Raw genomic sequence first — 15701 nt, forward strand, 5'->3', positions numbered from 1 at the left:
AGTTTATACCCATCCAATTGTTAAGACTGAGATAGCACTCTTATCCATGACACCCAAAAGGGAACTTATTCAGTTATTCCCTTGCAAATGGCCAACTATATATGTGCATTTTCGATGCCAAAAGATCAAGTTATAAAGCAATTATTGAAGACCCAAGAAACTGATCTTTTTAACAGAAAAAACTACAATAAAATACTGAAAAATGCTCGGATTCTGTAGGGTTTCTTTCTGAAAACATGGGAAATTGCTGTAATTAATCAGAATAAAACCCTTTGCAATAAAAATTCCATGCCACCACATTAACGAAGTCTTTGGGATGTGTATGATAATTTCCTTTAGTATAAGAATAATTTTTTAGAGGTATTTTGTATAAGAGTAGGGCCGCAACTTTCTCGTAACTTCATTCTCGCTCAACATTCAAACACAAAATACTTCTCTATTTCAAATGTTAAAGCTTCTTATCTAATTATTACTTAATCATTACTCAAATGCAAAAAATATATATAACTTTTGCGAACTAGTCTTCTTACATGTTCCATAGTAAGTGCAATGATCAGTCCATGTCTTTTGGTCCAATTGTATAAATATTCTCACAGTTGCATGGTAAGGAATAAGGTAAGAAAGGATCTCAGAGCATCAATAAAGGAATTCTCCTACTAACAAAAAGATAGGAATCTCCAATTAATTAAGGTTATGTTGACGGATCATCAAAGACTTAGAATTAATGACATATAGATCTGACTTTGTATGTCTATATTATTCTCATTTAAGATCCTAAATTTCATAGAATTAATGAATATTTAGTACGTACAAAAAAAAAAGGATCGATGATTGATGCATAAGGTGTAGTTTGGATAGTGAGATCATAAGATGAGATTGTTTTAGATGAAAATTAAATAAAATATTATTATAATATTATTGTTTAATATTATTATTATTGTTTTAAAATTTGAAAAAACCGAATTGTGTATTATTTTTTGTGTGAAAATTCAGAAAAATTTTAATGATATAATGAGATGAGATGAGAAGAGATGAAACCATTTTTGCATCCAAAATCTGATATTTGCTCTTCCATCAAGAGATGCATGGGATCCTTTTAGGCAATAATTCTTTTTTTTTTTTTTCAATTTTTATAAATTGATATGATTTAATATGATACGTGATGCATATATACTTTATAATGAAAATAATTCTACAATTTAACAAACCGCGTCAAACCACATTAATTTATAAATTCTTTTATATCAAGTTTCTTAATAGACCCAACACTTCTTAATCCAAAATATTAATGAAAGAGAAAATGGACGATATTGGCGTGGATGAATACTAATAAAATCATTAAAAGCTAATATATACGAAATTATATATTATGATAGAGAGAGAATATATATATAATGATATAGAGATATTAATTAAGTAATAATAATAAGAATTATTCTATTATCAAGCAATAATTAAATAGTAAAATATAAATTTTAAAATTTATCTTTTAAATGAAATTACAATGTATAAATATTTTATTAAGGAACGTGCTACATCCACAGAAAGTTTCCGATCAAGTTTTTTTTTAACTTTTTTTTTCACCATTTTTTAAAATTATTTAGATATATTTAAAAAATAAAAAAATCACATATTCGTTTAAAAATACTTACTTAATCATTAAATAGAAAAAAAATTTAAAAAATAAAAACAATTTTTGGTAAAGAATTTCTGGATTTCAGTATGGCACTAGTGATTTCCTTTTATTAAATATATTCTATCTAATATAATTTTCTTTATAAATAAATATAGTCGTATTGTTACTCTCATGAGCAACGTCAGTGACAACGAGAAAGGTATTGAGAATGAGAGAAAGGAATTGAGAATGATCACTTTCTCCAATGTCAACAATTATTCTTTTGCTTTTTCTTTCTTTATGCGTATGCTATTGATATTCCATTTTTTCTTTTCATTCTTTCTTTCCGTTTTTTAAGCTCCCTTTCTCCTTGTTTCCTGGTTGATTTGATTTGCGTGCAAGTTGAACCAACATTGACGAATGTGGATAGCTTCGAGTTTGAGCTTTTTCTATTATATTTCAAAAGAATATTATTCTAATCTTATAAAATTAAATTTATAAACTGATATGATATGATATGATACGATATGATGTAGTGTATCTAATTGTAAAATATTTTTTATCATATAATAAACTTAACGTATGATAGATTGCATAATTTTGTAAGTTTAATTTTATAAAATTAATGCGTATAGCACTTCTCTTGCAAGAATTGTCTACCAAAATACTTTTGACAATGATAAATGGTAAATAGATGAAGGTGGGATTGACATGTGAAGAAGATGAAGATCAATCTCATGTACTTGGTAGAATCTTCACTTCAATAAGATGTTCTTGCTTCTTGTTTAAGTGTGTTTGTAAATATGGTGGTAATTTTATCAAAAAAAAAAAAAAAACCATATAGATGTATATCACATACCTTTGAAGACATTAGGTTTAAGAAAGCGACACATAATTAAGCATGTGAATATGGTCTTAAATGAGGTTTTTGTTCTAAGGTTTAGTTTGGATACATAAACGGTTTCATCTCATTTTATTTTATTATTACAACTTTCTCAAATTCTCATAGAAAATATAATAAATAATTTAATTTTTTCAAATTTTAAAATAATAATAATATTAAAAAAATATTCTAACAATATTCAACTTTCGTCTAAAATCATCTAATCTGTAAACTGTCTCACTATCCAAGCTAGAACTAAGAGTTTTGTCTTATGAAGTACAGAGATAAGTGAGATCATTGCATTGTAGGGTCACATATAAGTAATTAAATCAGAGTCCCATCAGTTTAATTTCACACCCAAGTGGTAAACTCCTTTGCCTAATCTATGAACATGGACCCGAATCCAATGGACCAATTTGTAGGTATTTTTATATTCTTTTTTTTTATTTTTATATTTGTAGTGCCTGCATCTACCATAATGAAGGTTTTGTTGGAGTCGTCCATCCTACACTTATATTCAAAAAATTATTTTATACAATCCTTCATTGTTAGAGAGAGAGAGAGAGAGAGAGACCAAATGATGTTCTAAACTTTAATCTCTCTGACTGTCACAAATTCCGACAGCTAATGATCAAGAGCTTGAACACTTTGTACAAGAATGCTTATTGCTCATCCACTTCCAAGTAAATTCAGGAAAGCACAAAGATTTTGTAAACATGAAATGGGTCCCGGAAAAATGATCATTGATATTGAATGCAATCTTTACTCCAATTCACTTCCTGGTGAATTTGGAAAAGCATAAAAAAAAAGTTGCATGCATTCAAGATCCCACAATCATGTCCAAATCATTATGAAAAGACCTTTATATTTTGGGACCCCATGCATTTTCTCTCTTTTGATTCCACTACAACCAAGTGTGTCCAAACCATATTGTGTCTATTTCTTGTTTAAAGTTCATCTCGATCCAGCATGAATCCCTCTACCTCATGATATTCTTATCCAATGATTGGGGCATAAGATCAAGATGCATTAGCAATTTGGCTAAGTCTCATTTGTCTGTACCCAAGTGGCCAAATAAGGTGGGTATATGTCTCTTAGAAAACTAGAAAACTTTAAACCTAACACCAATTTGGTTCATGTATTTTCAGTTTTCTTCCGGATGCTTTTACCCTTTACGTCTACTGAGAAAAGAATAAATATGATTCCTGACAAGTCAGGAAGTTAGCTCAAACTTACTTGATTAAACGTTAAATGAGATTAAATGTTAAATGAGATTAAGATTTTTTTAATGACCGAAACCAGAATAAAATTTAGAAGAAAACTAGTTGGCCCTCAACAATGTCAATGTCTCAGCATTGATCCCATATACAGTTGCATTGGATGCCATCAAGGTGGCAACTGGTAATCAAGCAAAGGGAGAGATTGATCACCTATTCACCATGGTTCACATCTTCGACTCATTAAGATAGCAGGCCTTGATTGATCTGCAATAGCAAAACTATATATATCAGAAGACTGCTGGCCCAAAATGAAACAGACCTTTCTGATCTAAAGAGCCCAATCATGGAAGCAGATCTTTCTATCTCTGCCTTACTTCCCCTTTTAATCCTTACTTTTTGATAATATAATGCAAGTCTCAAGAGTTGAATTCCCATTTGTGTAGTAATCCTCTTGGGTTACCCTCAGTCAATAAATTAATATCTCTTCTATTTTGCTATTCTATTTTATCTTTTCTTCCTTTGGCCACCCTTTTCAAGAGTTCAAAGCAGACACAAAATTACATACACACAAACTCGCTAAGTATACATGAAATTTCGTATGAAAAATAATTTGTATAGTCATAAATGTGTAAACTCTGCCTATTTTATAAGTTTTCTTATTTTTATTTTTAATATAAAATTTACACACTTTAAAACTATATCTAACAATTTCTCGTTTCATCTTCCAAATAATTATTTAAGTAAAAAGAACAGTCGAGTCCCAACTTGAAGCTTCAAATACTTAAATGGTTTGTCATTAGTGTTGAATTGACAAACGAAGTTGCTTTGGACTTGAGAACACAAACAAAAACACGTATCAGTTACCATGCAACATGCGGCTAAGAGTCCAACGTACATACGAGGAAGGTTCTTACTTCATTTCTACTCATTATCATTCGTACAAGGAATATGCCTTAGCATCCTCCCCTCATTATTCCTTGTCTTCTCTGTCCCTATAATTTTGGTTTGACATCACAAATACTTACATTATTATTATTTTTTTATTCAAACACTCTTTACCTTACCATTTAAAAAGAAAAGTGCTACATATATCAAATATTTTATAAAAATAATTTACAAATTAACATTTTATTTATTTTTTTAATATAAATAATTTTACAATCTAATATATTAACAATGTCAGTTTGTGAGTTTATTTATTTTTTAAATATTTTCATAATTAAAATATTTATCTTTAAAAAAACTCATTCTACGTTATGAACAACATCTATAAAAGCAAATTACAAATTACGTATCACTAATTATTTTAAGAAAAAATTTAGTTACAAGCATAATTGTATACTAATATGTGCACCAATCTATTATGATTGGACAAAAAGTAAATTTTATTGAAAATAGTGCTAATTTAAAATTTAAGTATGAATGAATTAATATTGATACGCAGATTAATACGCGATTTTGTTTGTATGTAGCAAAACTCTTATTTCAATTTTCGCACAAGTATGCTCCGCATTTTCAGGCAATTTACAAACTCTTTAACCCGAACTCCTGACGTGACATTGACAAATGGCTAATATTTTATTATAGCTTTTGTGTGGGAAAAATTTTTAAAACATATTGGATTGAATTTCATTAATACCACGAATACAATTTAACCTTAATATAAATATATTCTTAATTTTCATAGCAATTGAACACAAAAAGTATATTTTTTTAAAAATAATGATAGTTATAATCGTGAGTGCGCAAGTTCCGTAAAATTATTTTAAAAAAATAAATAAATACAAGATTCATATAAAAAAATTAATCTTTTAATAATATATTATATTTTTTTCTAAAATAACTATACTATATTTACACACACTATAATTATATATAACCATATTTTTTTATTTTTTAACGTTGGCCAAAAAAGTCAATGATTTTCATTTTTGAGAAAAAAACTTTGATGGATCCAATAATAGGATTTTATTATTGTAATTTGCAAATCAAGTTCCATTCTCGTTAGGCTGAAGAAGCCCAACACATAACAACCCAATCCAACACAAAACGGTCAACTCCTCTGCGATCGGTTTCATTCCAAACTTTCGAGCTAAGTGTCGGCGGTTGGAGTCACTGGTCTCGACCCAAAAAAGCTCATTCCCCCCGAAAATGGGAGAAGACACCTCCGACGGTAATCTCTCTCTCTCTCTCTCTCTACGATATTGTGTGTTTGGTAACTCAGGAAATTTTGCAAGAATCCTGAACTTCAGTTTGGTTCTTTTTAAAAATCTATAACTCTTTCAATTGTTTTTTACCCTCATATTTTCTTAGCATCCAAACACTCATTTTCCCCCAGATGCCCAAGAACTTAACCCTGTTTTCTCTTGCATTCTTTTAACAGGGAAGATCCCCTTGTGTCCCTTCCTCACCGACAAGACCGCGAAAATCTGCGTGCTTGGCCACCGAGGCCTCGTCGGCTCCGCCATCGTCCGCAAGCTCCAGCACCTCGGTTTCACTAACCTTCTACTCCGCACCCACTCCGAGCTCGACCTCACGCGCCAAAACGACGTCGAAACCTTTTTCGAAGCCAAGAAGCCCCGTTTCGTCATTCTTGCTGCGGCCAAGGTCGGCGGCATCCACGCCAACAGCACCTATCCCGCCGACTTCATTGCCGTCAACCTCCAGATCCAGACCAATGTCATCGACTCCTCCTACCGCCACGGCGTCCAGAAGCTTCTATTCCTCGGATCCTCTTGCATCTACCCCAAGTTCGCACCCCAGCCGATTCCCGAGGACGCGTTGCTCACCAGCCCCTTGGAGCCCACCAACGAATGGTACGCTGTCGCCAAGATCGCGGGGATCAAAATGTGCCAGGCCTACCGAATTCAATACGGTTGGGACGCGATTTCGGCAATGCCCACGAACTTGTACGGCCCGAACGACAATTTCCATCCCGAGAATTCACACGTCTTGCCGGCGTTGATGCGGAGGTTCCACGAGGCAAAGGTGAAGAAAGCGAAGGAGGTGGTGGTGTGGGGGACGGGAAGTCCCCTGAGGGAGTTCCTGCACGTCGACGATTTGGCCGACGCGGTGATCTTCTTGATGGAGAGCTACAGTGGGTTGGGGCAGCTGAATGTGGGGAGTGGGAAGGAGGTGAGCATCAAGGAGTTGGCTGAGCTGGTGAAGGAGGTGGTGGGGTTCGAGGGGGAGCTCGTTTGGGACGCGTCCAAGCCCGACGGAACTCCTAGGAAGCTCATGGATTGCTCGAAGCTCGCCGAGTTGGGATGGAGCCCCAAGATTTCACTCAAGGATGGGCTTGCTGATACCTATAAATGGTACTTGGAGAATGTCAAGCAATAAGGCAGGTGATTGATATTCAACACTTTCCTTTTGAATCATATATGTGGTGGATTATGGACATCCATCCTGTACTAGTTATGTGGGATAGTTATTATTTGTGATGCTTTATCATTTTGTACCATTCATCTACAGGTAAGAGGTTTTTTTTTTTTTTTACTCTTGAGAATTAAGTGAGCTGCCTAGCTATTATTCAAAACTTGGCAGAAGGTGCTATTATTTATTATTGAATTTTAGTGATTTTGCTCTGAATTTTTATAAAAATGGCTATGACTCTTCTGAATTGGACGTATTAATGTGGTGGTAAATCGATTATACATTAAAAATATATATAAGTTGTAGTATTTATGACTCAATTATGTGGGTTGAGGATATTATGATCTTCCTCTTATGAAAAAGAGAGACAGAAAAATCTTCCTTTTACATGTGTTTCAGGCTTTTCTCTTTTATCTGTCCTGTTTGCCATGTTTTCTGTTATAAGTAAAATGGCTCACAGGCATAGGCATTTACCTGGTCTTAGAATAGACTGCCAATTGTCCTCAGAAAAAGAAAAGAAAAAATATTTGGATTGCCAAATTATTTTGTGGTTAAATTGAAATATCCATGAGAACATGAAATCATTATTATTATTATTATTATTATTATTATTATTATTATTATTATTATTATTGTATTAGTGGCTAGGATAGTGGTATGGTGTGTAATTTCTGAAGAGCAGCAGGCCAATTTCTCCTTTCTGAGCTTATATCAACTTTATCTCTGAACTCTGTAACCAAATGCAGCATCCTGGGATGGAATTTAGCATGACTCTTTCCACCTTTATTGATGTACTTTTCTTAAACTTGTCTTGATAGTTGATAGTCTTTGAAAGAAGATGCTGATATTTTGTTTTTGTTTCCTGTATTTATGTTCTAGTTCTACGGTAGCCCATTCCATAACTCCCATACTTAGAAGGAATGGCAAAATCTGAAGTAGAAAGGTTAATTCCCCTTTCTTGGTATTTCTATCCTCGAACGCCCTACTGCTGGTCCTAATAAAAACATGTTGTGGGTAATAATAATAAGGTGAAATGCTTCAGACTGGAGGGTCCTATAAACGGAGAATAACGGAGCCCAATTATAATTTGCCACGTAAGAGGTACATTTTAAAGTCTGTACTGCGCGATGTAGGGGATAAACCGAATCCATCTTCGTTGCTTTCATCTGGAACTAAAATGAAAACTACTCTCTCTCTCTCTCTCTCTCTCTCTCTTAGAAACCCTAACGTTAAATCTGAAGCTCAATCGGAAGCAAGCAACACGCAGAGAAAGAAATTCCGATTATCCCAAATTCATCAAGGTTTCTGTTTTTATTATTCTTGCGCACGTCTATACCAGTTTGTATCCAATTTCACTTACTCTTATGCTCTAAGAAAAATCCATTTATACCCGACTAGATTGATTATTTATTAATTATTTACACTTTGTGATGTGAATGAATTAGTGAGTGTTTAGACCTTTACATAGCTAGTTGTTGTCAATGTTGCTTGCGAGAAAATCTTAAATTCGTTCAGCTTCAATCCAGGAAATAACCCACAAACAGCTGAAAAAATAGTAAACTTACCTTCATTCTGTTTTTCGCAATTTCTTCTTCGGTTTTATGGAGATCTAGAGGGAAGGGGGTTTCTTAGTTTCGATTTTATGGAGATCGGGAGGGAGTTCTTTTTTGGGTTTCATTTTTATACAGATCGTGAGGGAGGGGGAGGGTTAGGGGTTAGGGTAAAACTACTTTTATGGGTTTTGATTTCATGGATGGGTTTCGGTGGCCAGAGAGAGATGCGAGTATGGGTGGGTTTCGTGTACTGCAAAGTAGAAATAGACAAGAAAATAGAAGATGACTGCAAAGTAGAAGATGGTTCAAAACAGAGAAGGAGAAGACTGGGTTCGGAAGAGAGAAGGGGAAGAGAGGAAAGAAATGATGGCAGCTGAATCACATGAAGAGAGAGGTTGAGAAGGGGGACTTGTTTCCCTGCATCGCGGCAATCAGAACTTGTTTCTGTCTCACTGATGTGGCTATCACCTATTGGCCTCCGATAAATACGAGTTGTAGGATTGTCCGGTTTTAAGTTATTATCAATAATAAGTGATACAGCCACAAAGAAATCCCATAAACTGATATGACTTAGTTTATGGATTTATTTTTGTGGGATCTCTTTCTGAATAAAGCAATTCTAATAAGAACTCATGAAAGTGATGACAAAAATGAGAGATAATTGGTCATGGTAGTTTTATGGATCATAAAGCCTTGAAGGCTTCTGTACTAGGTTGGTTATGGAGCTCTTCTTGGGAAAAGGAGAAATTTTATGATTGATGGTCTCGTATGGTTCGTTAGATGGGCCAACAATGCCAATGATTTTAGAGGCTTTCTAGTTCTGCTGAAGAAGTTTGCTGCTGCTCAACTTTTCACAAAGAGAGTTGTGGCCAGGGTACTCCTTGATGAAGTTCTTCTGAACTAAAGAGAGAGAAAACGAAGTGCAACACATCTTTGATCCACTTCATAAAATTGATTTTCCTTTTTGTAGCATAGAAGAATATCCGCTTTAGATTTACTTCTGTGATGGTAAAACCACGACACCCTATCCCTTGTGTTTTTTTTTTTTTTTTTTTGAAATTGACATCAAGTGCTCGGAAACAACATCATGACTAATCTCGTGGATGAATATGCTCTCGATAAAGAGTTTCTCGCATGTGCATCTTGGATAATTTAATAAAAAAATCTGCAATCCGATAGTCTTTAAAGATTATTTTCACCTAATGAGATTCGAACATTGGATCTTGAAGAAAGTATACCCCACAACCAAGACCAATACCTTTACTACCTGCATCTTGGGTTTCAATCAAAAGTGTAGTTGGTTTTGTTGTTGTTTGCGTGTTGCCTTCGTGGTATTTTTATTTCCTAATGTTACTACTACTAGTCCATTATTCATGTTGACAGCTTTACAGTCTTAAAAACAAGTTTAAATAATATTAATTAAGAAAGTTTATGTTAATTTGTTTGCTGTATAAGGGATTTATTTTCTTTTAATTTTATATTTTTCTCTTTCCACTTTTTATTTTTTTAAATAACTTTACAATATGATATATTTTATACTACGTACATCAAGCTGTGAATTTAGTCTCATATAAATTTTATTTTTTATTTTTATCTAAAATATTTCTTTTTATAAAAGCTGACATTGGGATAGCAGCCGAAGATAAGGCCATTTTCTGGCAGGTGAATTCATATGGCTTTTGTTACCACAAAGGTGATCTAAAATTGCTGACCACATGAACACAAAAAAAGGATGCTGACAACATGCCATTATGTTCTCTAGTGGGAGTTGGCGCCCGAATTAAGCTGCGATGAAAGAGGATAAAACAACAGCAAAAGAACAAAAGAGAAAGAGGCAAAATGAAAGAGATGAAGCCACATTGCAATTTCTGTAAAATAATTTATTTTTGTACAACTAAAATGGAATTACACATTTCTAAATCAAAGAGACAAAAATGGTGAAAATTAAAATCCTCTCTCTCACCCAATCTTCCCCTCTTTCCTCGAAATTGCCATTATTTCCAGGTCCCACCAAAGATACCAAAACTTCCACCATGGTCTGCATAACGCTAAAGACAACAAGAAAATCTTACCCAAATGAAAGAAAGGAAGGAGAAGAAGAAGTTAATAAACAAAGTTAAAGTTTTCACATGCACACAAAAACCAAAAAGGCAAGATATGAACCCAAATTGCAGTGCACAAAATTGATAGGACACTTCCATGGACTATGAGGGGCCTTTCCTTTCGTCACTCAAACCTGAACTTTCTTTTGTCTTTGCTTCTGTTTTCTTTTGCTCAGTCTTTCTGCTCCCATCTCTGCCTGCTGCATGCTATCTGGGTTTCCTCACTGGGACCCTCGTGGTTTTGGCATTGTCATTTCAACATCCCAAGCACAATCACAGAGATCTAAAACAACGTTTCAATGCAGCTAAAATCGAAATCAAAAGTAAGACTGGAAGTGAAGGGATTACATCGAAAAGGAAATCCAAAGTATACATATCTTATGTTATAAACTGAAATGAAATCTCGTTGTTGATTTGAATGTCATTAAGCTCCACATTCTCCAGGAGAAAACAGACATTATAAAGAGACAAGCAAAAAGGCGGACAGAAAATCTGGAATTGATAATGAAACAGTGTCTGAAACTTTGAACATTCAAGGCTCTACAGTCTACAGATATAGGGACTCTAAAAAATTAAAGCTTTTTTATTCACAAACTTTCCATGAAGGAATTAACAGCCTCCCCTATCTAATTACTACTGCATAAAATATATCTCCTTCATTTGTTCTTTGATATCTGAAGGAATGGGAATAGGATTTTCTTCAAGAAGCAATAAGGCACAAATGCAAAACCAAAAGAGCAAGTTACTGCCATCAGAACGAACAACTTCTTCATTAAATTTCGATATGAATAACATCGATCATTGATAAAAGAGTAAGTGAAAAGGGACACTAAAAAACCGTAAAAAGAAATTAAGAGATTGAGCCGTCCCGCCAATATCACAACCGCCAAAACCATCATCAATATGGAAAGAAGCAGAAGAGGATCAGGAAGAACAGAACTAGTTGCGAAGATTGAACTTGGGACATGGGATTTCTTCTATGACCGGAGAAACCAAAATATAAGCCCAAGGAACCCGTTTTCTCCAGAAACTTTCTGATGAGAGAGATAAAACATGATTCACTCTTCCAAGTTGCAAGCCTCTCCATGCTTCGCTCCTGCTGCCACCCCCTCCACGACTCTAGCATTAGAAGATGGCAGATAAATAATGAGGTAAAAGGTGGGTTTTTTCTTCCTTCTTCGTGAGCCAGCCCTACAGAAGAACAAGGTAGGTCGGTGCATTAATTGGTCAGAAAAAACGAACATCAATTAAATTCAAAGAAGAGTAACCCAACGGGATTTGTGTCGTACGTTTTACCTCCTACTTTCTTTTGTTTTCCTTGAGAAGCAACCCTTGACGGTGTTCCCTTCCCTTGTCCCATCATAAGAAAGCAAAGCAAAGAATAAACATGTTTAAGTAGTGTGTGTTGTAAGCTGCCGAGAACATTTTTAGGCGTTGTTTTTGGCCTTTGCGTGCGTGTCTTCTCTGTCCCACCCTAGCAGTGACTATGTGACTGTCTGTCCAGACAAATAATAATGATGCCAATTAAAAGTGGGCAATATATGAGGGAATTAATGGGGGTTGTGTGTAGTACGGTTTGAATGGGGGGCATTGCTTTGTCTGCCTCAAACCCTCTTTTCACCTTGCTTGCCCCAGATTTAGGTAGATTTGCGCAAGCAAACACTGTCCACTTCTGGTTTCTTTGCCTAACCCTTCATCAACTCAAAAAACTCCTGCATTATCTGATTAAATTACTATATAAGCACAAAAATGTTATCTTTTTCTATCTCGTCAAAGTTCAGACTGATTTCGTCACTTGATATATACAAACAAAAGAAGCCATGCTTTAATGGCAGTTTTTTGAATTCTGAGGCCAGCCTGACTCTTAACTGACCAAACAGGCACAAGGACCGAGGCTAAAATTCATCGAGACCGCCATCACCACCAAACCCTACAAACAACCGAAGCCTAACATTCGTTTGTGGATTCTGGGGAGGTGAGCAACCAAGCAATCTAAACAATAAACAAACAGCCTGTGTGTATTTAAAGGCACACTAGTCAAATATCGCCATTTGTGGGGCCCCCCATTTGAGGAGATGGGTCCCATATAAGGAAACGGGTAATTTTGTGCATTGGGTCCCGGATGGGTAAAAGTACCCCGGATTTCACGTATCCGGCCATGTCAACAGAAACTCTCCCTCCAAAGTTAAAACAGAGAGAGAGAGAGAGAGAGAGAGAGAGAGGGGTCTAAGTTCTTAACTCTAGCTCAGAAGATGGGATTGTATTTACAGTTATGGGTCTTGGCAGTTTCCTTGAACGGGGCGAAGAAGTGTGGGTTCACCCACTGAAAGCGTGTGTAGATCACCATTTAACAGCAGAAAAATGTTGCGTATTTGTATTGGCAAAAGATGATAACGATACGATACAAAATCAACAATAAATCTTTTAAAACTATCTTCAATCTCTTGTTTTGCAATAAATCGTTTCGATCATGGCAAAATTAACCATCATATTCTATATATCCTTCCGTCCTTAACGCGAAAATATAGCAACAAAACAAATTAATAACCATGACAAACGTAGATAATAAAAGGAAACGATAAGAATGTCAAAGGTCTCTAAGGAAACAGTAATGGTAATGGCTGCCTCCAAGACAGGAGTTTCTGAAACTCTGGTTTTTAACAAAAAAAAAGCAGATCCGGAGACGGGAACCTTGAAAAAAAGGCAAACTAAAGCTTGAAATGTTCTGCATCTGATCGAATGGCGTATAAAAGGGTGCAAAGATATCAAATTGTTTTCGACCCAGATTTTCGAAACTACATCGATCCAAGTACTGATTTTAGTGGGTGTCACTGAAACTTTTTGAGAGTCTCAGATACAAATGTCCAGTATTTTCATCTAAGAGAAAGTAGTTCACAAAACATATTCATTTTCTTTAGGGTGACAGAGAAAAAGAGAGTTCATTCATTTCTTACCTTACTGTGTTTCCCAGAGATAAAGTAAGAAACTCTTTGAACAACCCAGATCCATATTTCTACAAATGTGTATTCGTGAACTTCAAGTGTGCTGTGGAGAGACATCCACAGATATATATATATATATATATATATATATATATATTTATCTGATTCATAACTTATATTGTTAATGCATAAGAAAGGTAAAGGGGCCTCTGATCTCAGTGATGTTTCAAGTCGCAATCACATTCTCATTCTTTATGTTTACCTATATTTTATTCATTCACCAAAGCAATTCAATAGCGCTATTTCTAAAGACTGAAACCAAATAAAAAACTTTTAAATGGCCACCCCTATTCTCCACTCCACAGTCCTTTCATTCTTCCTCTCCCATGCATCTTTCCATATATTATTATTAAGCTTTTTGTTGTTTTTCTTTTCTCTCAGTCCGAAAAGTCTCAACTATCACTTTGTTTCAGCACAACAATCACATATACCGCATAGCAATCCTCGGACACAGATCTTTCAAATTAATCGGCCCAAAATTGCCACCATCCGACTAGTGATGAGTTAGGTTCACACATGTTGCATATATCGCTTACATGTGAGTCTCATGTGTCACCGTAAACATCATCGAGTTCATTGGGCTACAAGATATTTTTGAAATCATATATATTTCTTTTAGTCTACCCCGCCCTATTTTGTTCACATTAGCGTGTGAGCTCCACACATCAGTACACTCACGCATGGTCCATGAGTTCCATATATAAAAGAGAGGGTTTTTTACAAGCGATCTTAGATAATTTATGAATAACAATAAAAAAGTAACGATAAAATATTAAATAATAGTAAAAAATAATAGTAAAATATTAAATAGTGGTGGAATATTGATCTCAAACATAGCTTAACCTTAGTTATATTGTTCTTGTTTCTCGTGATTGAGGCCATAGAGAAGGTTTGAGAGTAAAGATCAATGATGAAATGTGCCAAAACATACGAAGTATACCAATTATAGCTTTTAATTGCAACTATTCAATCCACTTAATATATAGGATCATAAGAAATCGCCCTCTAATGTTCCCTCCCCGTCCTTAACTAAGCCAAAATCCATACATCGATAAGAACCATTGGTACTTTATTATATATTATCCATTTTACTTTTAATTTTATTCTCCTACGTACCTCCTCATTTCACTAATTTCACCATAACAATCAAGCTTTTGTGCGCATGGACTGTTGGAGTGTTACATCTCACACTGAAAGCATGGAATTAAGAAGGAAAGAAGAAAGACTTAAAATAGATAGAAAGTTAGAAGAGAAGAGTTAGTTATTTTTAGTTTATTTTGTTATTAAGTTGTTCATGTATTATAAATAGGACTCAAGTCTGATGTAAATAATTCAATTCATTCAGTTCAGTATTTCTACCAAGTTCACTTGCCTTCTCTATTTTCTATACTTTTGCTCTCATTAAGTACAGATTCAAGAATTCATCTGATTCTCAACATGGTATCAGATTGAAGAAGCTTCCGCAACCTAAATTCTCAAATCTTTCATTGATTTTCTACTCTGGAATTCTGCTCTGGAATTCATCTGATTCAAGAAACTCTGCTCTGGAATTCTTACATCGATTCTCTACAAGTTTTTCCTTCTACTTCTCTTTTGCTTGAATTCTTGCATTTTCTTGAACAAATTCTTGAAAATGAGTTCTGATGACCCTGGCAATCCCTCTTCTATTAATACTTTTCCTGTTAATCCATTTAATCATCCTCCATTTAATTCTTTTAATCATCCTACAATCAATCCTTCAGATGATTCCTCGAGTCTATATTATCTACATCCAAGTAACAATCCTGGTGCTTTGTTGGTATAAAAAATCTTCTGTAATAGCTTATAGTAGATGTAGTGAATATAAGATAGAATGTATAAGGAAACTGTGATGTTAATGGAAAAGCCTCACGGCAGTAGCCACACTTTCTTCGAGGGAAAGTACCTCCACAATAGTGATGAACAGTAGAAT

At 34.6% G+C, this 15701-nt stretch overlaps 1 protein-coding gene and 1 long non-coding RNA gene across 3 annotated transcripts; one reads left to right on the forward strand and one right to left on the reverse strand.

Moving 5' to 3' along the window:
* Positions 1-5720: 5720 nt before the first annotated feature.
* On the forward strand, positions 5721-7340 carry LOC122298400 (GDP-L-fucose synthase 1-like). Its single transcript, XM_043108123.1, has 2 exons — positions 5721-5891; positions 6102-7340. Exons 1-2 carry the CDS (start codon positions 5870-5872, stop codon positions 7058-7060), a joined length of 981 nt encoding a protein of 326 aa, XP_042964057.1. The 5' UTR covers positions 5721-5869; the 3' UTR covers positions 7061-7340.
* Positions 7341-11494: 4154 nt separating this feature from the next.
* LOC122298579 lies at positions 11495-12964 on the reverse strand. Of its 2 annotated transcripts, none has more exons than XR_006239454.1 (2): positions 12045-12964; positions 11495-11939 (listed from the first exon to the last, which is right to left on the reverse strand). It is a non-coding gene; the product is annotated as an uncharacterized LOC122298579 (long non-coding RNA). The 2 variants fall into 2 exon arrangements; XR_006239453.1 differs by having other exon boundaries at positions 12038-12964.
* Between the last annotated feature and the right edge of the window lie 2737 nt (positions 12965-15701).

Source organism: Carya illinoinensis, chromosome 16 (assembly GCF_018687715.1).
Source record: "Carya illinoinensis cultivar Pawnee chromosome 16, C.illinoinensisPawnee_v1, whole genome shotgun sequence".
NCBI lineage: Eukaryota > Viridiplantae > Streptophyta > Magnoliopsida > Fagales > Juglandaceae > Carya > Carya illinoinensis.